Source organism: Bos javanicus, chromosome 16 (assembly GCF_032452875.1).
Source record: "Bos javanicus breed banteng chromosome 16, ARS-OSU_banteng_1.0, whole genome shotgun sequence".
In the NCBI taxonomy this organism is placed as follows: Eukaryota; Metazoa; Chordata; class Mammalia; order Artiodactyla; family Bovidae; genus Bos; species Bos javanicus.
This window is the reverse complement of record NC_083883.1, coordinates 71182146-71207423: the sequence shown is the minus strand read 5'-3', so window position 1 is coordinate 71207423 and position 25278 is coordinate 71182146. Positions and strand designations below refer to the sequence as shown.

The 25278-nt window shown below is 38.0% G+C and overlaps 1 protein-coding gene across 7 annotated transcripts in view; it reads left to right on the top strand.

Annotated features, from left to right (window-relative positions):
- Nucleotides 1-25278, top strand: part of RPS6KC1 (ribosomal protein S6 kinase C1) — a 203271-nt gene that overhangs the window by 69660 nt on the left and 108333 nt on the right. For all 7 annotated transcript variants that reach the window (XM_061383527.1, XM_061383529.1, XM_061383528.1 and 4 more), the window contains one exon: nucleotides 7219-7581. In XM_061383527.1, the coding sequence (XP_061239511.1) occupies nucleotides 7219-7581 (363 nt within the window). The remainder of the gene's footprint in view (nucleotides 1-7218; nucleotides 7582-25278) is intronic.

Below are 25278 nucleotides of genomic sequence, written 5' to 3'. Positions count from 1 at the left end.
ATTCATCTGTCAATGAACAGCTAGGTTTCTTCCACGTCCTAGCTACTGTAAATAGTGCTGCTATGAACATTGGTGTGTGTTTGTTTTTTTAAACTAGAATTATAGTGTATATACTGCTTTGCAGTTTGTTGTTTTTGATTAATAAAGCATGAATACTTTAGCATTAAATATTCTCTTATAACAATTTTTGTGCTTCATCCAGCCTGGCATTTCGCATGATATACTCTGCATATAAGTTAAATAAGCAGGCTGACAATATACAACCTTGATGTACTCCTTTTCTTATTTGGACCCAGTCTGCGAAATGTCCATGCAAAATGCCAGGCTGGATGAGGCACAAGCTGGAATCAAGATTGCTGGGAGAAATATCAATAACCTCAGATACGCAGATGACACCACCCTTATGGCAGAAAGCAAAGAAGAACTAAAGAGCCTGTTGATGAAAGTGAAAGAGAAGAGTGAAAAAGTTGGCTTAAAATTCAACATTCAGAAAACTAAGATCATGGCATCTGGTCCCATCACTTCAAGGCGAATAGATGGGGAGACAATGGAAACAGTGACAGACTTTATTTTGGGGGGCTCCAAAATCACTGCATATGGTGACTGCAGCCATGAAATTAAAAGGCTCTTTATTCCTTGGAAGAAAAGCTATGAGCAACCTAGACAGCATATTAAAAAGCAGAGACATTTGTTTGTCAACAAAGGTCCATCTAGGCAAAGCTGTGATTTTTCCAGTAGTCATGTATGGATGTGAGAGTTGGACTGTAGAGAAAGCTGAGCACTGAAGAATTGATGCTTTTGAATTGCGGTGTTGGAGAAGACTCTTGAGAGCCCCTTGGACTGCAAGGAGATCCAACCAGTCCATCCTAAAGGAAATCAGTCCTGAATATGCATTGGAAGGACTGATGCTGAAGCTGAAACTCCAATACTTTGGCCACCTGATGCGAAGAACTGACTCATTTAAAAAGACTCTGATGCTGGGAAAGATGGAAGGTGGGAGGAGAAGGGGATGACAGAGGATGAGATGGTTGGATGGCATCACCGACTCGATGGACATGAGTTTGAGCAAGCTGAGGGAGTTGGTGATGGACAGGGAGACCTGGGTGCTGCAGTCCTTGGGGTCCCAAAGAGTCAGACATGAATGAATGACTGAACTGAACTGATAAAAGTTTTTAATAACTCTATAATATTTTTATCATCACTTCAGTTCAGTCGCTCAGCCATGTCCGACTCTTTGCGACCCCATGAATCGCAGCACGCCAGGCCTCCCTGTCCATCACCAACTCCCAGAGTTTACCCAAACTCATGTCCATCAAGTCGGTGATGCCATCCAGCCATCTCATCCTCTGTCGTTCCCTTCTCCTTCTGCCCCCAATCCCTCCCAGCATCAGGGTCTTTTCCAGTGAGTCAACTCTTCACATGAGGTGGCCAAATTATTGGAGTTTCAGCTTCAGCATCAGTCCCTCCAATGAATACCCAGGACTGATCTCCTTTAGGATGGACTGGTTGGATCTCCTTGCAGTCCAAGGGGCTCTCAAGAGTCTTCTCCAACACCACAGTTCAAAAGCATCAATTCTTCGGCGCTCAGCCTTCTTCACAGTCCAACTCTCACATCCATACATGACCACTGGAAAAACCATAGCCTTGACTAGACGAACCTTTGTTGGCAAAATAATGTCTCTGCTTTTTAATATGCTATCTAGGTTGGTCATAACCTTCCTTCCAAGGAGTAAGCGTCTTTTAATTTCATGACTGCAGTCACCATCTGCAGTGATTTTGGAGCCCAGAAAAATAAAGTCTGACACTGTTTGCACTGTTTCCCCATCTATTTGCCATGAAGTGATGGGACTGGATGCCATGATCTTAGTTTTCTGAATGTTGAGCTTTAAGCCAACTTTTTCACTCTCCTCTTTTTCTTTCATCAAGAGGCTTTTTAGTTCCCCTTCACATTCTGCCATAAGGGTGGTGTCATCTGCATATCTGAGGTTTTTGATATTTCTCCCAGCAACCTTGATTCTAGCTTGTCCTTCTTCCAGCCCAGTGTTTCTCATGATGTACTCTGCATATAAGTTAAATAAACAGGGTGACAATATACAGCCTTGACGTACTCCTTTTCCTATTTGGAACCAGTCTGTTGTTCCATGTCCAGTTCTAACTGTTGCTTCCTGACCTGCATATAGGTTTCTCAGGAGGCAGGTCAGGTGGTCTGGTATTCCCATCTCTTAAAGAATTTTCCACAGTTTATTGTGATCCACACAGTCAAAGGCTTTGGCATAGTCAATAAAGCAGAAGTAGATACTTTTCTGGAACTCTCTTGCTTTTTCCATGATCCAGTGGATGTTAGCAATTTGATCTCTGGTTCCTCTGCCTTTTCTAAAACCAGCTTGAACATCAGGAAGTTCACGGTTCACGTATTGCTGAAGCCTGACTTGGAGAATTTTGAGCATTACTTTACTAGCATGTGAGATGAGTGTAATTGTGCAGTAGTTTGAGCATTTTTGGCATTGCCTTTCTTTGGGATTGGAATGAAAACTGACCTTTTCCAGTCCTGTGGCCACTGCTGAGTTTTCCAAATTTGCTGGCATATTGAGTGTAGCCCTTTCACAGCATCATCTTTCAGGATTTGAAATAGCTCAACTGGAATTCCATCACCTCCACTAGCTTTCTTCGTAGTGATGCTTTCTAAGGCCCACTTGACTTCACATTCCAGGATGTCTGGCTCTAGGTCAGTGATCACACCATCGTGATTATCTTGGTCGTGAAGCTCTTTTCTGTACAGTTCTTCTGTGTATTCTTGCCACCTCTTCTTAATATCTTCTGCTTCTGTTAGGTCCATGCCATTTCTGTCCTTTTTCGAGCCCATCTTTGCATGAAATGCTCCCTTGGTATCTGTAATTTTCTTGAGGAGATCTCTAGTCTTTCCCATTCTGTTGTTTTCTTCGATTTCTTTGCATTGATACCTGAGGAAGGCTTTCTTATCTCTTCTTGCTATTCTTGGAACTCTGCATTCAGATGCTTGTATCTTTCCTATTGTCCTTTGCTTTTTGCTTCTCTTCTTTTCACAGCTATTTGTAAGGCCTCCTCGTAGGATATACCATATTCTCCAATTGTTAGGATTTTGTTATTTCAATTGCACTAGTTTTTGTGATGAATATTCTTACGTGTCAGTCTTTTTTTCCCTACATTTCTGATTGTTTCTGGTATATATTGCTAAATTTCTGGATTAAAGATATAAGCGTTTTTGCATCTGACGTATATTTTAAAATTGCCCTCCATACACCAGAAGAAGTAGTGTTGTTTCCTTTGCTTCTCTTGCTTAGGCTAAAAAGTTTCTCTTCCTAACCGGCTAGTTCTTATTTGTTTGCTTATTTTGAAACATTTCTCATTTAGAATTAGGTAGGATTTGAAGAGGGAACAATTTGTATAGAGCTTTTATTTATTACTTTATTTTACTCTCTGACTTTTCCCTAGGTGTTTTTATGATCTTACTTTTCTGATCTAGTTTCATGTAATCATGATTCTTTGCTAATAAAATAAGGTTGGAAGAGTGAGAGGAAATATGACTATGTGACTAGATTTTTATGGTCAGAAGCCAAGAAACTGAGTACACATAACTGTACCCTCTTGCCCTTTGGTATTATTGTTCTTGTTAGAAAGGAAAATCAAGCAAAGCATGAAGCAGTATGATGTGATAGATGATGTAGAGGTTATAGTGACAAGACATCAGAGAGCAGACAAAAGATCTGTAACAACATTTCCTTTCATTTGTGATTAGCTGTATAAACCACAGCATTCTTTTCTTTGTCTGTTTATTAATTTCGGATGACCAGGTTATACAATGATAACCATTTGAAGAAGTAAATTTGTATTGAATATAGAAAATAGTTAAAATTATTTGGAAAGTTTATGTATTTCTCAGAGCAGTGCATAAATTTGTAGATGGCTATAAAGAGATTTTGATTTTAAGTGCTGTCTATGCAGTTGAAATGTGGTGAATTGAAGAGATTTCCACTAGATCCAGTGAATTTCATCTGATATCCTGGCTTTAATGAAGTCTCTTGCTTTCAGGGAACAAAATTAGTATTTCATGGGCATTCCAAGGATTTGTGGGGGAAAAAAGTGCCAAACCCTGAAAACAGGATATATTGACAGAGTGCCAAAATAGTGTCTAAAGTTGATTTGAAATTAGAGCTTAGCTGCCAGTAAATGTTTTTATCCCAACTTACTTTATTCGGTATGAAGTAAGCAATTTGATGAGATGGTTGGATGGCATCACCGACTCAATGGACATGAGTTTAAGTAAACTCCAGGAGTTGGTGATGGACAGGGAGGCCTGGCGTACTGTAGACCATGGGGTTGCGAAGAGTCAGACACGACTGAGCGACTGAACTGAACTGAAGCAATTTGAGTCTATAATAGGGGTTGACAGACTGTGGCCCATGGGCCAAGTCTGTCCTTCCACCTGTTTTTATATGACCCGCCCTATAAGCTAAGAATGGTTTTTACATTTTTACACTTAGCATTTTATTTTGAATTTCAGAAAAGCCTTTTTTTTTTTTTTTTTCCAGCTGTGGTATTTCTGGGTTAATATTACTTTTTGTTGTTGTTGTTGTGTGGCATGTGAACATTGTTCGGCGTTCAGAGCTCAGCCCCCATCTGAGCAGCTTTGAGGGACACAGGCGCACTTGGACGTGTGGGTGTTGTCTGTGGCTGCTTCCCTGCGACAGCAGCAGCGTTGACTAGTTGTGACTGGGATTGTGTGGCCGAGAAAGCCTAAGATATTCACGCCCTCAGAAAAACAGTTTGCTGACCCCTGATCTGGAACTGTTCACTCAGATCCACCTTTGATTTTGACTTAGTGTGTGATGCTGAGGAGATCATTTTCTTCTTTATGTATTACGTTGGCCAGAAAGTTTGTTCGAGTTATGGAAAAACCTGAATGAACTTTTTGGCCAACCCAGTATTTTCCTTCCTGAGAAACGTGGCAGTCAGTATGTATTCAGTGATGATGCAGATCACATAGTTGTTCCAAAACCTAAGTTTTGCCTAACCCTGTTGTGAATCTTATTTAATGATACAAGTCAGTGGCGTTTAAAGTATAGTTTTCAGATCTCTGGGTATTCATTGCTGAGATCTTTTCAGGGACTCTCCAAGGCAGAAACTATTTTTTATAATAATTTAGGAAGTTATTTTCTGTTTCTACTTTGCTGACGTTTGTACTGATGATCCAAAAGCAGAGGTGGGTAAAACTGCTGTACTTGAGCGTGAATCAGGACAGTGGTATGAGACTGTGACAGTATTCGTTGCACATCCTTACAGTAGTACCAATGCTTACTTCACCTAGGAGGTCCTTGATAAAGCAGTAAAAACAGTTAATTTTACTGAAATCTCAACCCTTGGATATATGTCTTTTATATGCTATTATGTGAGATGAAATGAAAATGAAGAACACATTACATACTGAACTGCCCTGGTTGTCTTGGGAAAAGGCACCTTTGCAGTTATTTGAACTGTAAACTAGCCACTCTTTTCCTGGGACCCCATTTTTGCTTGAAAGAATGATTGACAGACAACTCATTGTTCATTTTAAATGAAAAAAGGAAGCTTGTACTTCAAGGAAAACAGTTAACAGTATGTGTTGCCAGATAGTGATGATATTCTAGTTCTCAACACCAAAACAGAATTTTGGAGAACCTGTATCAGCCACTTTGAGCCTAACAGTTTTACAATATGTAAACAATTTTCTGACGAGGTTGGTGGTGATAGCAAATATGATTTTCTTGGAGATATTGTAATGATGAAATTTATCACCATTTGGAGGCTCCATGTAACTCAGGAAACTAATATTTTCAAAATGACCAGAGTGTGATGTTATAGACTCATACATGATAAAAGATCCATTCAGTGTGTGAGACAGACCCATAGATTTGAATGTAACAGAAACAGAAATTACACTGATAGAAATTTATATTCCACATGTAAACTAACCTTTAAGAAACTATTACTTGTTAAGTTTTGTTGTAGTATCAAAAAAAACGATAGCTATAGTTATTTGAAAAGGCTGTTAAAATACTCACCCCATTTTCAGTTACTTACCAATGTGACATTTTCTTCAACTCTTTTAACCAGAACGACATTCAACAGATTGAGTGCAGAATTAGACATGAGAATATGGCCATCTTCTGTTAACAAGATTTGCAAATATGTAAAACAATGGTACTTCTTAATTATTTTTATAAAAATTATGTTAACATATAATGGACTTTAAGTGTTTAAAAATTCAGTCTATTTTTAAAATACCAAGATCAGTAAATATTTACAGATGTAATCCATATAAACAAAAGCTCTTTGAGGTCCTTAATCATTTTTAAGAATGTACAAGTAGAGCAGGTTTAGTAACGGTTATTGTAGTTCAAGATTGTGTATCATGAAGTCAGTTATATGAAATGGAAGAAGTGATTTTCATTGAGTAAATGTTCAGTAGCATTCTCTATTCATTTTCTGTCAGAAAACTAAGATGCAAATACTGACCAAAGCTTTTGCCAAAAGCTTGTGGAAGAGGCTGAAACATGAATTTCAAAAAATTCGGTTAAAAAAGTGCTGCATGGCATACATTTTCCAGATATGGATGGTTACTTAAAAGCACATCTCTGAGGATACATTATATTATGTATAGTAAAATTATTATTATGTAATTGCTATAAAAGTTATAATTTAATCTTAGCCTATTATGTGCATTAGCTCTTTTTCTCATTTAAAGCCTTGCATAATAAGTTTTATTATTAAGTAACTTGTGGTTGGTCACACAGTAAGTTTTAAGAGCTGGGATTCAGGCACTTCTCTTTTCTATTCTAAAGCGCTTATTCTTTTCCTTTTATCATAATTCTGTTGTTCACAGAAGCTGTGTATATAAGCATCAACCTTCTGTAAATACAAGATCCTGTGGTAAAGGCTTGTAACAACAGGGCTAGATAAAGACTTGTCTTCAGTTTTAGTTTGATGGTTAAGGCAGGAGATTGTCTTCCAGAACTGTGGGGAGATAGTACAAAAATGAATGAACTAAGCTGAAACAAATTGCTAGACACTGACTTCCATCAGTAAATTGCAATCTTCCTGATTGACATGGGTAATATGAAAAAATGTTTAGTCAGTGTGATTTGTATTCTTTTGGCCGATTCTCAGTTTAATATCTGTTCACCATTGTGATCATATTTCTAGGTTTCTCCAGCGACAGTGACCTGGTATCTCTTACTGTTGATGTGGATTCTCTTGCTGAGCTGGATGATGGAATGGCTTCCAATCAGAATTCTCCCATCAGGACTTTTGGTCCCAATCTTTCTTCGGATTCTTCAGTGCTAGGGACTGTTTTTTCTGACAGTGAACAGAACAAAACAGAAGAAGAACGGGAAAGTCGTAGCCTTTTTCCCAGCAGTTTAAAATCCAAGCTTGGCAAGAGAGATTATTTGGAGAAAGCAGGAGAATTAATAAAGCTGGCTTTAAAAAAGGAAGAAGAAGATGACTATGAAGCTGCTTCTGATTTTTATAGGAAGGGAGTTGATTTGCTCCTGGAAGGTGTTCAAGGTACAATTTTATCTGTATTATTATATTTTGGCATGTTCTTTTGTTGATATTTGGGGGAAAATACACACACACACACACATACATACTTACATGTATAGCAATTTCTTATGTATAATCTTGTGTAAAAACAAGACTGAAAAAAAGAAATTACTGGAGATTAAATTACCTAAATATGGTAATTTAACTTTTATTTACGTGGTGGAAGACAGTATACTTAAGTCTCTGCTTTGATCAATTAATCAACACAAACAGAATTTTTAAAAATCAAGCTTCTAAGTCCCTTGTTTGAATAATATATATATATTTTTTTTTCCTGCCATCTTCACCTGATTCTGTCAAGAGTATTCCCAGAGATTCTTTAGTACATTCACTCTTGATGGCCTGAAGAGGCGAGATGAAATGGGCTGTTAAACTGAGATCGTAAAGGGTTCTTGGATTTGCTTACTATTCTGTTTGTGTTAGTTGTGATAAATTCTCAGCCAATTAATGGGGGTGATACAGGACATGGAGAGCTGAATGCTGCTAAATGTCTGTAAGTAGAATTTAGCCTGTTATTTATTTTTAAGCATCAGTTTTTCATCATTTGCCTTTCTCTTAGGGAAGCAGATTGAAGCATACTGCGATTCGTAATCTGACGTCCCGGACACAATGGTCAAAGGTTAATAGGACCTTCTTCCAGTGGTTTTCTTTCAGGAAAATCATCGTTGTTGTTGTTATTCTGTGGTCTTTGACTTGTCAGTACTGTTTAGATTATCACAGTCTCCTGGATTACTAACAGTTTTTGTTTTTTAACTGCAGTACTTCTGCCCTCACTATGCTTGGTGTACTGTGGTCAGAAGCCTCTCTTTACTCTTTCTCCAGTATAAACTTTCCGTCTTCTAGTATGAGTGATGTAAAAATGGATACTTGGCCATAAGGAGTGGAAGAAGGACTGTGTGTAGTGGCATCCTAACAACTTCTTAACTAGGATTTTGGTGAATTTTCTTGGTTTTAGCTTTCACACTCCCACAGCTATCTAAGACCACCAGTCCCTGAAATTTTGGAGAGATTTACATTGCTCTGTTAGTAAGGCAGCTTCCTTGAGTTGATCAAACAGTAACCACTTATTCATCTACTTTTTAACTTCTAAAATTTTGTTGCTGCTGTTTTCTTTCTTTTTGTTCTTGAAGGGTTTTGCCTTAAAAATAATTTCTTTTACTGCCACATTAATGGAACTTCAGGAGGGAGCATCTCTTATGATTTGATTGATATATCATTTTGATATAAATTTTGTTTTTCAGGTAGTTTCATTGTCTTTTGGGTTTTTTGTCTGCTAGTGGAACATTCCAATCTTAATGACTTACTCATTTTTCTTCTTTGTCTTAATTCTCATTTGGAGTTTGAAAATGGGGATGAGTTGCAAACAGTTAGATTTAATGTTACCCCCTTTTTTTTCTATGTAATTTTGTGCTAAAACACAAAATTGACATATATAAAACATATCAGTGTGTTACTTTTCTGTTTTAAAGTTATTAGTATTTAAACCTTAGAACACTTCATAATGTTACCACTTGATGGCACCAGAAAAATAAAAATCTTTTCTTCAAAATGAGAATTGTGGATACATATCAGCAAATACCAAAAAATAATATTGTTTCATTTGTTTCATTATTTCATAATAATAATGTTGTTATTTGTGATTATGGTGGTGAGTTATTTCTCCACTGCAACTTGATACCAAACCTACTAGTTCAGTTCAGTTCAGTCGCTCAGTCGTGTCTGACTCTTGCGACCCCATGAACCGCAGCACACCAGGCCTCCCTGTCCATCACCAACTCCTGGAGTCCACTCAAACCCATGTCCATCGAGTCAGTGATGCCATCCAACCATCTCATCCTCTGTCGTCCACTGATCTCCAGTAGCATATTGGACACCTACCGACCTGGGGAGTTCCTCTTTCAGTGTCCTGTCTTTTTGGCTTTTCATACTGTTCATGGGGTTCTCAAGGCAAGAATACTGAAGTGGTTTGCCGTTCCCTTCTCCAGTGGACCACATTCTGTCAGACCTCTCCACCATGACCCGTCTGTCTTGGGTGGCCCCACAGGGCATGGCTTAGTTTCATTGAGTTAGACAAGGCTGTGGTCCATGTGATCAGATTGGCTAGTTGTAAACCTACTAGACCTCTGTCTTAAGGAATGTTACAATTTAAACATACTTTTTTCTATTTAGCTTACCACATTTCTGAAACTGCAATCTCTATTTCTGCCTGGATTAGTTTTTGTGGTTAATAAGCCATCAAGTCTAAAAAGTTATAGTCAACTAATTTTTTTTAGCCTTCTATTGTTTATCCATAATGTGATCAATTTAATTCATACAAACCGTGGTGATCATAGTCACAATTCTAACTTTTAACCAAAATGTATAATAATGTCTGTTTCAGGCACATGGTTATACATTTAACATGTTATGTGTTTAAATGTTACACATGTTTAAATGTAACATTAGGGCAGTGTTTCTAGTCTGTGGATTCTGTTTAGAAATATACCAGTCACCACACATGGACATTATTTTTGAAAAGTGTTTTCCCCAGTTTTACGGAGGTATAATTGACATATGACATCATAATGATTTGATATACGCATATATTGTGAAATGATTACTGCAGTAAGTTTAGTTAACACACATCACTTTACATAGTTATATATTTTTTTCTAGTAATAAGAACTTTAAAGTTATTCTTTTAGCAGCTTTCAAATATACAATATAGTAACGTTAACTGTAGTCACCATATTGTATGTTGTCATTGTTCAGTTGCTAAGTCGTGTCCGACTTTTTGTGACCCCATCGACTGTAGCCCTCCAGGCTCCTCTGTCTGTGGGACTTCCCAGGCAAGAATACTGGAGTGGGTTGCCATTCCCTTCTCCAGGGAATCTTCTTGACCCAGGGATTGAACTGGAGTCTCTGACATTGGCAGGCGGGTTTTTTTTTTTTTTAACCACTGACCCACCTAGGAAGCCCATGTTGTATGTTTTATCCCCCAAATTTATTAATCTTATAAGTGAAAGTTTGCATTTTTTGACCACCTTCACCACTTGCCTCTGGCAACCACCAGTCTGTTCTATTTCTTTGTTTGGTTCTGTTTAGATTCCACATATAAGTGAGATCATATGGTAGTTGTCTTTCTCTGACTTAATTTCACTTAGCATAGTGCCCTGAAGAATTTATTTTTTATGGTTGAATGATATTCTGCTGTATATTATTCACTATCTATCATAAAATATATTTTTTATGGTTGTATAATATTCCACCACACTATCAATTCATCTGTTGATGGACATGGGTTGATTCATGTCTTGGCTGTTGTGAATAATTCTGCAGTGAACATGGACATGTAAATATATCTTTGAGATAATGATTTGTTTCTTTTGAATATATACCTGAAAATGGAATTGCTCAATCATATGGTAGTTCTATTTTTAATTTTTCCTCCATACCAGTTTTTGTAGGGGCTGCACCAATTTACATTCCTACCAACAGTGTATGAGGATTCCCTTTTTTTCACATCCCTGTCAACATTTGTTATGTATTGTCTTTCTGATGATAGCATAGCCATTCTGACAGGTGTGAGGTGATACCTCATTGTGGTTCTGATTTGGGTTTCCCTTATGATGACTGATGTTAAGTACCTTTTCATATACCTTTTAAGCATTTGTATGTCTACTTTGGGAAAATGTCTGTTCACTTCCTCTGCCCATTTTTTAATCTGGTTGATTTTTTTCCTTTTGAGTTATGACAATTCTATATGTATTTTGGATATTAACTTTAAAAACATTTTATAGTGACACTACAGCTTCATTGCTGTGCCTGGGCTTTCTGTGGTTGTGGCGAGTGGGGACTTCTCCCTCCTTGTGGTGCCTGGGCTTCTCGCTGCAGTGGCTTCTTTTGTGGCAGGGCATGGGCTTCAGTAGTTGCAGCTTGCAGGCTCTCGAGCATGGCTCAGTAGTTGAGGTGCATGGGCTTTGTTGACCTGTGGCGTATGGGATCTTTCTGGCCAGGGGTCAAACCCATGTGCCCTGCATTGTCAGGCAGATTCTTAACCATGGGACGACCAGGGAAGCCCCTGGATATTATCTTCTTATCAGGTATATAATTTGCAAATATTTCTCCCATTGGTATATTGCCTTTTGACTTTTTAAAATTTTTTTTTTAATTGAAGGATAATTGTTTTACAGAATTTTGTTGTTTTCTGTCAAACCTCAACATGAATCAGCCATAGGTATACCTATATCCCCTCCCTTGTGAACCTCCTTTCCATCTCCCTCCCCATCCCACCTCTCTAGGTTGATATAGAGCCCCTGTTTGAGTTTCCTGAGACATACAGCAAATTCCTGTTGGCTATTTATTTTACATATGGTAATATAACTTTCCATGTTACTCTCAACATACATCTTACCCTCTCTTCCCCTCTCCCCATGTCCATAAGTCTGTTCTCTATGTCTGTTTCTCCATTGCTGCCTGCAAATAAATTCTTCAGTACCATTTTTCTAGATTCTGTGTACATGCGTTAGTATATGATATTTCTCTTTCTGACTTACTTCACTCTGTATAATAGGTTCTAGGTTCATCCACCTCATTAGAACTGACTCAAATGCATTCATTTTTTATGGCCGAGTAATACTCCATTGTGTATGTGTGCCACAATTTCTTTATCCATTCATCTGTTGATGGACATCTAGATTGCTTCCGTGTTCTAGCTATTGTAAATAGTGCTGCAATGAACAATGGGATACATGTGTCTTTTTCAGTTTTGGTTTCCTCAGGGTAGATGCCTAGGAGTAGGATTGCTGGGTCATATGGTGGTTTTATTCCTAGTTTTTTAAGGAATCTCCATACTGTCTTTCATAGTGGCTGTATCAATTTATATTCCCACCAACACTGCAAGAGCGTTCCCTTTTCTCCACACTCTCTCCAGCATTTATTGTTTGTAGACTTTTTGGTGATGGCCATTCTGACCAGTGAGGTGATATCTCATTGTAGTTTTGATTTGTATTTCTCTAATAATGAGTGATGTTGAGCATCTTTTCATGTGTTTGTTAGCCATCTGTATGTCTTCTTTGGAAAATGTCTGTTTAGGTCTTTTCCCCACTTTTGGATTGGGTTGTTTGTTTTTCTGGTATTGAGTTCTATGAGCTGCTTGTATATTTTGGAAATTAATCCTTTGTCCATTGTTTCATTTGCTATTATTTTCTCCCGTTCTGAGGGTTGTCTTTTCACCTTGCTTATAGTTTCCTTTGCTGTGCAAAAGCTTTTACGTTTAATCAGGTCCCACTTGTTTACTTTTGTTTTTATTTTCCTTACTTTAGGAGGTGGATAATAGAAGATCTTGCTTTGATTTATGTCATTGAGTGTTCTGCCTGTTTTCCTCTAAGAGTTCTATAGTTTCTGGTCTTACATTTAGGTCTTTAATCCATTTTGAGTTTATCTTTGTGTATGGTGTTAGGAAGTGTTCTAATTTCATTCTTTTACATGGAGCTGTCCAGTTTTCCCATCACCATTTATTGAAGAGACTGACTTTGCCCCATTGTATATTCTTGCCTCCTTTGTCAAAAATAAGGTACCCATAGGTGCATGGGTTTATTTCTAGGCTTTTCTATCTTGTTCCAGTGGTCTATATTTCTGTTTTTGTGCCAGTACAATACTGTCTTGATGACTGTAGCTTTGTGGTATAGTCTGAAGTCAGGAAGGTTGATTCCTGCAGCTCCATTCTTCTTTCTCAAGACTCCTTTGGCTATTTGGAGTCTTTTGTGTTTCCATTTGAGTTGTGAAATTTTTTGTTCTAGTTCTGTGAAAAATGCCATTGGTAATTTGATAGGGATTGCATTCAATCTGTAGACTGTATTTGGTAATATAGTCATTTTTACAATATTGATTCTTCCTACCCAAGAACATGGACTGTCTCTCCATCTGTTTATGCCATCTTTGATTTCTTTCATCAGTGTCTTATAATTTTCTGTGTACAGTTCTTTTGTCTCCTTAGGTAAGTTTATTCCTAGATATTTTATTCTTTTTGTTGCAACGGTGAATGGGATTGATTCCTTAATTTCTCTTTCTGATTTTTCACTGGTAGTCTATAGAAATGCAAGTGTTTTCTGTGTATTGATTTTGTATCCTGTGACTTTGCTATATTCACTAATTAGCTCTAGTAATTTTCTTTTATTATCTTTAGGATTTTCTATGTACAGTATCATGTCATCTGCAAACAGTGAGAGCTTTACTTCTTCTTTTCTGATCTGGATTCCTTTTATTTCTTTTTCTTCTCTGATTGCTGTAACTAGGACTGCCAAAACTGTGTTGAATAATAGTGGTAAAAGTGGTGACCGTTGTCTTCTTCCTGATTTTCAGGGGAGTGCTTTCAGTTTTTCACCATTGAGCATAATGTTTGCTGTAGGCTTATCATATATGGCCTTTACTATGTTGAGATAGGTTCCCTCTGTGCCCATTTTTTGTAACATTTTAATCATAAATGGGTGTGAATTTTGTCAAAGGCTTTCTCTGCATCTATTGAGATTATCATATGGTTTTTATCTTTCAATTTGTTGATACGGTGTATCATATTGATTGATTTGTGTATATTGAAGAATCTTTGCATCCCTGGAAAAAACCCAACTTGATCATGGTGTATGAGCTTTTTGATATGTTGCTGAATGCTGTTTGCTAAAATTTTGTTGACGATTTTTGCATCTATGTTCATCAGTGATATTGGCCTGTAGTTTTCTGTTTTTGTGTTGTCTTTGTCTGTTTTTGGTAGCAGGGTGGTGGCGACCTTGTAGAATGTTTGGAAGTGTTCTTCTCTCTGCAATTTTTTGGAAGAGTTTTAGAAGGATAGGCATTAGCTCTTCTCTAAATGTTTAATAGAGTTCTCTTGTGAAGCCATTTGATCCTAAAATGCTTTAAACTTTTAATTTTGTATTGGGTATAGCTGATTAACAATGTTATGATAGTTTCAGGTGATCAGCAAAAGGACTCAGCCATTCTGAGTATGTATCCATTTGCCCCCAAACTCATGTCCCATCCAGGCTGCCACATAAATAACATTGAGCAGAGTTCCATGTGCTACACAGTAGGTCCTTGTTAATTATCCATTTAAAATAAAGCAATATACACACATCAATCCCAAACCCAACTGTCCTTCCCCTTCTGGTTTCTCTTTTGATTTTGTTGATGGGTTCCTTTGCTCTGCAGAAGAAGGTTTTTAGTTTGAGGTAGTCCCACTTGTTTATTTTTGGTTTTGTTGCCATTTCTTTTGGTTTCAAGTCCAAAAACTATTACCAAGACATGTCGTGGAATTTACCCTCCATGTTTTCTTCTAGGAATTTCACGGTCTCAAGTCTTACATTCAAGTTTGTAATCCATTTTGTGTTTATTTTTGTGTATGGTGTGAGATAGGGGTCCAGTTTTACTCTGTTAAAAGTGACTGCCCAGCTTTCCCAGCACCATTTATTGTGCATATTCTTTTCCTATTGAATATTCTTAGCTCCTTTGTTGAAAATTAGTTAACCATGCATGTATGGTTTTATTTCTGGACTATCTATTTGGTTCCATTAACGTTTATGTCTTTTTAATGTGAATACCGTACTATTTGATTACTATAGCTTTATAATATAGTTTGAAATTAAGAAATGTGAGACCTCCAGCTTTTTTCCTCTTTCTTAAGATTACTATGCCTGTTCAGTCTTCTGAGGTTCTGTATAAATTTTAGAATTGTTTTTTCTGCTTTTTGAAATTTTGATAGAGATTGCTTTAAATCATGGGTCACTTTGAGGAGTATGGACATTTTAACATTATTAATTCTCCCAGTTCATGAGCTTGGAATATCTTTCATCATTCTCTTCAGTTTCTTTCATCAGTTGTTTGTCGGTTTTAGTATACTTATGTTTCACCTCCCCAGTTAAATTTATTCCTAGGGTTTTTTTTTTTTTTTTTTAAATGCAGTTTTAAGTGGGGTTGCTCTCCTAATTTATCTTCTAATACTTTGTTGCTAGTGTGTAGAAACACACTGATTTTTGTGTACTGATTTTGTATCTTGCACTTTTACTGAATTTATTAGTTTAACAGTTTTGGGGGGAATCTAGGATTTTATGTATCTATCATCATGTGGTCTGTAAAAAGACACAGTCTTACTTCTTCCTTTTGATTTGGATGTTGTCCTTCCCCCATCCCCCTTTTCCCTTGCCTGATTACTCTGGCTAGGACTTCCAGTACTGTGTTGAATAAAGTGGCAAAAGTAGGCACCCTTGTTTTGTTCCTGATCTTAGAGGAAAACCTTTCAACTTATTACTGTTGACTGAAGTTGAGTATAAAGACTTTGTTCTTTTGTTTGTGGGGAAACTGGAGGCTCTCGCTTGTGAACTAACTTAACATTTAGGAGCAGAAGAGATGTTTTCGTGGAGAAAAACTGTTATTGTGGCATCATTATAACTAGTTATACCAATGAGTCATTTTAGTTTAACTCTTTCTGTGAGAATTGTTATCTGTGACCTTGGATTGGATTGGCATGCTTTAAAATAAAATAACTATTTCTGGATATCTGATAATCCAGAGAAATAATCTTTCAGAGCTAAGTAAGAGTACTTTATACAGGGGTTCTTATGAGTTGACAAATTTTGTTATTTTGCATACTAACTATTCAGCTTAACTAACTATGCTTTCTAAAGGAATTTGTCTAGGTTGTTTGTAGATCTTATAAAGATGGCTTGATGTTTTTCTTACTTAACTGGTGTTTGCACAGCTGAGACTAGATACAGAACACAATAGCAGCAGTTCTCTTGCCCATCCAGCAAAGAAAAAGCATACACTGAGTGGTAACTTTGAACTCTCCTTTTGAATCCAACAGTTATTTCCTTCGTCTGGAAATGGCTCTTGAAATTAGGGTCCCTCTACACTTCTAAGTCCTCAGGTTTTTCTGGATTTAAGAGAGAAAATGCAAAAAGTCAAGATTGAAGGAATCAAATTGACTCTTTGAAGAGAATGTTTCAGAATTTCTCATTTCTGTCTCTATAACCTTTCATTTCTGCCTTATTTATGTTTTTCTGCAAGTGACTGATATGATTAATCTGTATTCTTAGTGTGGGCTTATTGGAATAATTGAGATAATGTGGAGTGGCAAATGGATGATATAAAGGTATTCATGAAATATTTAAATAACAATAATTTATTATTGATTACATGTCTGTCACTGTACAACGGGTTTTTCTTAATGTTATTTTTAGCAAACCTATATACTATGAGCTATGGCTAGTCACACTGGGCTTTTTCTAAGGACACCAAAATTTAGAGGGTGCAAACATTCACTATAATGATTCTAAAAGCTTGGCACCTAGTTAGCAAGAATAATTATTTAAAAGAGGAAGCTACCAGATGGCGAGCATTGTTAGTAACACCCATCTGTGGGCTACATTATGAATTACAGAATTGATTTGAGAGCTGGTTTTGTTCAGTTTGTTCTAGGTGCCAACATTGCTGGTTTATTGTATTTGTAAGGTGGTTACTGGAATCCCCATTTTACAGATGGAGAAAACTAGTTCAGTCGCCAAGTCGCGTCCAACTCTTCGTGACCCCATGGACTGCAGGACGCCAGGCTTCCCTGTCCCTTGTCATCTCCCAGAGCTTGCCCAATTTCATGTCCATTGAATCGCTGATGCCATCCAACCATCTCATCCTCTGTTGCCCTCTTCTCCTTCTGCCTTCAGTCTTTCCCAGCATCAGAGTCTTTTCCAGTGAGTCAGCTTTTTGCATAGGGTAGCCAAAGAACTGGAGCTTCAGCTTCAGCATCAGTCCTTCCGAAAAGTATTCTGGGTTGATTTCCTTCAAGATTGACTGGTTTGATCTCCCTGGTTTCCAAGGGACTCTCAAGAGTCTTCTCTAGCACCGTGGTTCAAAAGCATCAATTGTTCGGCACTCTGCCTTCTTTACTGTCGAGGTCTCACATCCATACATGACTACTGGAAAAGCCATAGCTTTGACTATATGGACCTCTATCGGCAAAGTGACATCTTTGCTTTTTAACACACTGTCTAGGTTTGTCATAGCTTTCCTGCCAAGAAGCAGTTGTCTTCTACCTTCATGGCCGCAGTCACCATCTGCAGTGATTTTAGAGCCCAGGTGGAATTCTGTTGCTGCTTCCACCTTTTACCCTTCTATTTGCTGTGAAGTGATGGGACTGGATACCATGATCTTGTTAATTTTTTCAATATTGAGTTTTAAGTTGGCTTTTTCACTCTCCTCCTTCACCCGCATCAAGAGCCTCTTTGGTTCCTCTTCTCTTTCAGCCATTAGAATGGTATCATCTGCATATCTGAGGTTGTTGATGTTGCTCCTGGCAGTCTTGATTCCAGCTTGTAACTCATCCAGCTAGCATTTCACATGATGTGCTCTGCGTATAAGTTAAAGAAACAGGGTGACAATATACAGCCCTGTTGTACTCATTTCTCACTCCTGAACCAGTCAAAACTAAGGCTTATATAAAATATTAGCAGCACAGACCAGTAAAAGTTTCATCCAGGATTTAAATCTAGGTCCTTTTGAATTCAAATCTTGCCTTCTTTCCACTCTGCCATGCTACTTCTCACATCTCTCTCCTATTAGATTAACTTTTTAACATGGAGACATATATCTTCTTCACAATCAAATATTTTTAAACTTCAAGTATTTTTTCTTTTTCATTCTGCCCATTTATTTCTTTGCTCATTCAGCCATCTATTCATTCAGTTGACCGTTCAACAAGCTTGTACTTCTTGTATGTACCAGGTATTGTGATAGTGACTATATAGTGTTCTCTTATAAAAATATAAAATTGAATGATGGCCTTTCAAAATGAGACCTCCTCTACTTTCTCTCCATTCCTTTTTTTCCTTTCTTTTCCTCTCTTCTTCTCTCCCCTCTCTTTTCTGTTTCTTTTTAAGTCTCCTGCATGCATTATGAATATCACTATGAAAAGAGTCCTTGGAAGAAAAGTTATGACAGCATATTAAAAGACAGCATATTAAAAAGCAGAGACATTACTTTGCCAACAAAGGTCCATCTAGGCAAAGCTATGGTTTTTCCAGTGGTCATGTATGGATGTGAGAGTTGGACTATAAAGAAGGCAGAGTGCCAAAAAATTGATGCTTTTGAACTGTGGTGTTGGAGAAGACTCTTGAGAGTCCCTTGGACTGCAAGGAGATCCAACCAGTCCATCCTAAAGGAACTCAGTCCTGAATATTCATTGGAAGGACTGATGCTGAAGTGGAAACTCCAATACTTTGGCCACCTGATGCGAAGAACTGACTCATTTGAAAAGGCCCTGATGCTGGGAAAGATTGAAGGCAGGAGGAGAAGGGGACAGCAGAGGATGAGATGGTTGGATGGCATCACTGACTCGATGGACATGAGTTTGAATAAACTCTGGGAGTTGGTAATGGTCAGGGAGGCCTGGTGTGCTGTAGTCCATGGGGGGGCAAAGAGTCAGACATGACTGAGTGAATGAACTGATGAAGAGAGTTTCTTGATGTTGTTGGTGTTTTTTTTTTTTTTGGTCAAACTTACTGATATTTTTAACATATGAGACTACTTGTGATGCTGTTACTCAGCTGAAAGATGCAAACAGTCTTCTGCAGTTTTCCTCCTGGTAAATGGTATAATAAGTGGTACCAAACCATTTTTCATGGTTTACCCATCCCCTGCATTTATGTGTGCTAGGCTCTCAGGGATGTCCAGATATATTTCAAAAGCTGAACTTGTGTAGAAGTACTACATCATTCTGGGTCTCTTACTGGGTCTTGATTGTTTTTCTTCCCCTTCCTGCAGTGAGGAATAGAATTTCTGGAGAAATCATCAATCTACATATATGTCTAGGTTTCCTTTCAGTCACTTGGACTAGCTCAGAATTACAGGGTTGGTTCTAGGACGTGTGTGAAAGTGAAGTCGCTCAGTTGTGTTCAACTCTTTGTGACCCCGTGGACTGTAGCCCACCAAACTCCTCCATCCTTGGGATTCTCCAGGCAAGAATACTGGAGTGGGTTGCCATTTCCTTCTCCAGGGGATCTTCCCGACCCAGGGATCGAACCCAGGTCTCCCACATTGCAGGCAGAAGCTTTAACCTCTCAGCCACCAGGGATGTGGCTAGTCTCTATGCAGTCATAATGATATATATTTCACATGCTTTATAAAACAGTTTTGACCATAGATTTATTCCTTTGAATGAGTTACTCAAATATGAGGAAGCTCAAAGGATAACTTTGTTTGCTTTAGAATGGATGGATATATGAGAAAGGTAGTAGTAAGTATATGTTTGATGAAGAGAAGCAAGTCACAAGATTTCTTATTGCTGAATTCCAGAAGTGAAAATATGTAGCTTTAAACTTTGTTTGGCTGTTTACGGTGTTAACTCTGATGATCTTACGAAAATATTATTCAGCCCACTTTTTCTCTAAGGGGTTGCCCAGTTCAGTACAAAGCATATTTATAAGGCTAACAAGACAAAAACCTGTATTTTAAGAAAAATATTTATTTATTTATTTGGCTTTGTCAAGTCTTAGTTGAGGCATGCAGGTATTTTCCTCGTGGTTCACAGCTTCTTTAGTTGCAGTGCGCAGGCTCCAGGATGGGGGCTTCAGTAGCTGTGGCACACAGGTTTAGTTCTCTGCAGCATGCGGGAACGTTAGGTCCTTGACCAGGGATTGAACCTGAGTCCCCTGCATTGTAAGGTGGATTCTTAGCCCCTGGACCACCAAGGAAATCCCCAAACTTTTATTTTTATCAGCAATAGTGGCGTGATTGTCTAGCCATCTAATACATTGGCTCCTAGCTTTTTTGATTTATGATCTTCTTTGAGAATTTTTCCCTTTGTCAATGTTGTTTCTACTGTGGGGTCTCCTTATAACTATATGAATTTGAAAATCACCTTAAAAAACTGAGGTATAATTGACATATTTTATTTTCAAAGTTTTTATTATTTTAGAAATCATGTTTTCTATTTCCGCCAAAAAAAAGCTATTGAAGTTTTACTGGGCATTGAATTAAATCTAAATAAATTTGGGCAATATTGCCATCTTAACAATATTAAGTCTTTCAATCTGTGAACATAGATGTCTTATTTATTTAGATCTTCTTTCTTTCAGCAATATTTTGTGATTTTCAGCATGTGAATCTTGCCTCCTTGGTTAAATAGGTTCCTAGATATTTATATTTTTCAATGCTATCATAAATGGAATTGTTTCATTAATTTTCTTGGCAGATTGTTGATTTCTAGTGTGTTAAAACACAACTGATTTTTTGTGTCTATCTTGTATCTGACAACTTGCTGAATTCATCTGTTAGCTCTAGGTAGGTGTTTGTAAATTCCTTGGGATTTCGGTATATAGGGTTATTTTATCCATGAATAGATGTAGTTTTATGTATTCTTTTGCAGTTTGGTTGCCTTTTGTTTCTTAGCTGATGCTCTGGCTAGAACTTCTAGTATAGTGTTCAGTAGCATTGGGAAAGGAGGCATCCTTGTCCTGTTCCAGATCACAGGGGGAGAGCTTTGTCATTAACCATTGACTATGATGTTAGTTATTGGTTTTTCATAGGTGCCTTTGGTAATGTTGAAGAAGTTCCCATTTGTTTCTAGTTTTGTCAAGAAAGAGAGTTAGATTCTGTTATATAGAATTACTACAGATTTACAACACAAATTTATTATTAGAAATCTGCCATGAATCTTACAGGCTGAAATCAAAGTTTGGGCAGGACTGTATTCCCTTCCAGAGACTCTCGTGTTTCCTTGCCTTTTCCAGCTTCTAGAGGCCACCTGCATGTCTTCTACCTGGAAAGCCAGCAGTTTTGTATCTGCCTGGTCATTTTCCCATAGTTATATCTCACTCTGATTCTTAGCAAGGAAATGTTGCCTGACTTTAAGAACCCAGGTGATTTGGTTGGGCCCACCTTGATAATTCAGGAAAATTGCTCAGTCTCAAAATTTGTAACCTTAATCGCATTTTGTAAAGTTGTTTAGCCAAGTAAAGTAGTATATTCACAGGTTTCTTTGTTAGGGCACAGACATCTTAGGAGTCCATTAGTCTACCTCCTGCACTTGTGAATTACTTCTAAGTAATATGTTTCTAGGGCTTCCCTGGTGGCTCAGATGGTAAAGATCTGCCTGTAGTGCAGGAGACCTGGGTTCAGTCTCTGGGTTGGGAAGACCAAGTGTACTATTTAATATCCTAGCAGTTGAGATTTTTTTCTGATTATCTTTTTGCTTCCGATTTCTAGCTTAATTCCATGGTGTCCAAGGGACTTTGTCTGAATGATTTTAACTTTTTGAAAATTGTTGAGACTTTCTTTATGGCCAGGTCATACTATTTAATCATTTTAACACAGGGACTTGAAATGGGGATGCTTGATACATTATGTTATTTGAAGGTTTCATGACACTTTCTATAACATAGCTATCATATTTATGTTTGTAGGACATTTCCCACATTTTAGTAGTCTCTGTAATTTTTGATAATCAGTCATTATGGACTAGTCATAGGAACTTATAATTAAATTGATTTTTGAACTATATGAGGTGTCGTTAAGTTGTTCTCTGATTAATGAAAGCATACCTGCTTTTATTGGCTGTGGGTGAAAAGTTCATGATTAAAGTACAATCTTGGTATAAAATAGTTATCATGAATAAACCTAGATTTAACTTTAACATTGTTTTTGTCTCTAGTAAATTTTTTTTTCTTGGAATCTATTTCAATAGATGTTAGTATAGTTATCTACCTCTCTTATGATTAGTTTTTGTATGATACATTTTTCCATTCTTTTTCTTTCAACCTATATTTGTCTGAATAAAAGTGTTTCTCCTGTAGATGGAATGTAGTTAGATTTTTTAAAAAAAAATTGGTCTTATAATCTCTACTTTTTGATTGGCATGTTTAATCCATATTCATTTAATGTATTTAATAATATCGGATTTATGTCTGCTGTCTTACTATTTGTTTTCTATATGTGTCATTTCTTTCTGTTTTTACTGCCTCCTCTGTGACTAGATGTATTTCTAGGCTATCTTTATTATCTTTTTTTTTTCCCCTAGACTATATCATTTTGACTTTGATCTGACTGATTTTCCATAATAGTTTTTTTTTAAAAATTATTTAATTGAAGGATAATTGCTTTACAGAATTTTGTTGGTTTCTGCTAAACATCAACATGAATCTATACATATGTCCCCTCATTCTTGACCCTCCCTCCCATCTCCCTCCCCATTCTACCCCTCTAGGTTGTTGCAGAGCCCTCGTTGAGTTCCCTGAGTCACACAGCAAATTCCCGTTGGCTATATATTTTACATATGGTAATGGAAGTTTCCACGTTACTCTCTCCATACATCCCACCCTCTCCTTCTTCCCCCCATAATGGTTTTTCTGAAGATTAAAGTAATAAGCCTTTTAACTTAAAACATTTCTGCTGCTGCTTCTGCTAAGTCGCTTCAGTCGTGTCTGACTCTGTGTGACCCCAGGGACAGCAGCCCACCAGGCTCCCCCGTCCCTGGGATTCTCCAGGCAAGAACACTGGAGTGGGTTGCCATTTCCTTTTCCAATGCATGAAAGTGAAAAGTGAAAGTGAAGTCACTCAGTCGTGTCCGACTCCTAGTGACTCCATGGACTGCAGCCCACCAGGCTGCTCTGTCCATGGGATTTTCCAGGCAAGAGTACTGGAGTGGGGTGCCATTGGAGAAAACTACCTTAATTCTAGTGATATAGAGAAACTTTGCTTCAGTAGAGCTTCCTTCCCTTCCTTTTGCTAGTATTTTCATATGTATTGTCTTTATATAAGCCCTACAGTACAGTTTTACAGTTATTGATTAAATTTGCTTGTCTTTGAAACCACTTTGGAGAAGAAATGAGAAGAAATATACTTACGCTATCTTTTAAAAATTTTTCCCAAGGCAAGTCTGTTAGCAACAAATCCTCTCAGTGTTTCTGTGGGAATGTTTATTTTGTCTTTTTTTATTTTTTGGTTTTGGCTGTGCTGGCCCTCACGGCACACAGAGTTTGTCCAGTTGTGGCACGTAGCGGGTTTTCTCGTTGCAGGATTGGGCCTCCTGCCCGGCGCAGGGCTCCAGAGCACTTGGATTCAGTAGTTGGGGTGTGCAGGCTTCTCTAGCTGCGGTGTGTGTGTTCTCTAGTTGCAGCGTGTGGGCTCAGTTGCCCCACGGCACGTGGGATCCTAGTTCCCTGCCCAGGGATTGAACGCACGTGTCCCACCCTGGAAGGTGGACTCCCAACCACCAGACCACCAGGGAGGTCTCTATTTTGTCTTTATTGTTGAAAGATGGTTTCCCTAGATATTGGATTCTTGTGTGACAGGTTTTTATGCCCTTTTGCAGCATGTTGAATATGCTATGTCACTGCCTTTTGGTTTTCATTTTTCTGATAATAAGTCAGTTGTTAAATTTTGTTGAGATCCCCTAGTACGTGATAAGTAATGTTTATCTTTTGCTGCTTTTTTAAGATTTTCTGTTTTGGCTTTTGACAGTTTGGCTATTATGTATTTGGGTGTGAGACTCTTAAGTTTATCCTTGTTGGTATTTGTTGTATCCATGATATTTGTTGATCTTCTTAGATACGAGTCCCTTCAGAGATGGGTTTCCCAAGTGGCGCTAGCGGTAAAGAATCCGCCTGCCAGTGCAGGTTAGACATAAGAGACGTTGGTTCAATCCCTGGGTCGGGAAGATCCCCTGGAGAAGGGCATGGCAACTCCAGTATTCTTGCCTGGAGACTAGCACGACCAGGGGAGCCTGGTGGGCTGCAGTCCATAGAGGCACAAGGAGTCAAACACGACTGAAGTGATTTAGCATGCATGCATGCCCTTCAGAGAGAGTTTTTACTGACTGCTTCTATTCTGATTATGGGCCATACCTTTCTTGTTTCTTTGCGTGTCTCATACTTTTTTGTTGAAAAGTTGACATTTTAGATAACAGAGCAACTCTTAAGATTCTGCCTCCTCCCTTCCGTTTACCTAGGGTTGTTTGTTGTTGTTTGTGGTCAGTCAGTGATTATGTAGAGATGATTCTTAAACTGCCTCAGTTAGTGAGGCTTCTGCCATTTGCTGAGACTGTTGTGTGGGCTGGGGCTTTAAAAATTCAGGTGGTTTATAAGTCTTCCCTGGTTTTACTTTCTGTTTTTGCAGGGTCTCCTGTTCACCGAGAGTGAGTGGGTGGTTGTGACCCTCTGCGATCTCTTCTGTGAATGTGTATAACTTTGAAGATCCCTGTGAATATATGGGAGCTTATCAGAGCACACTATGACTTACCTAGTTTCTCAGATTTCTCTGTTAAATTTTTGTCTTGCCTTTTGTCACTGTTTGCTGTTGATTTTAATAGCCTGGAGCTTTTTCCAGTAGATGTCAGACTAGCCCCCTCCAGCATCAGGAAGACTGTTGATCCCCACATCCCTTATCAGCGTTTGGCTAGGGACGGGTAGGAGTAGCTACGTGTTGAAACACCCTTGCTTCTCTGTCGCAGTTCAGTACTTTTTCTTACATACGTATTTCTTAATTTTCTGTTTCTCTGTAGTCAGTTTCCAGAGTTGTGATTTTTTGATAATTTTGACCAGTTTTGCCTGGGAAGATGTTTTCTCCAGTTCCTCTCTCTCATAATCTGGAAGTCCCACCTTCCATCATTGCTTTTCTAACAACTTTATAATTTCTTCCCCA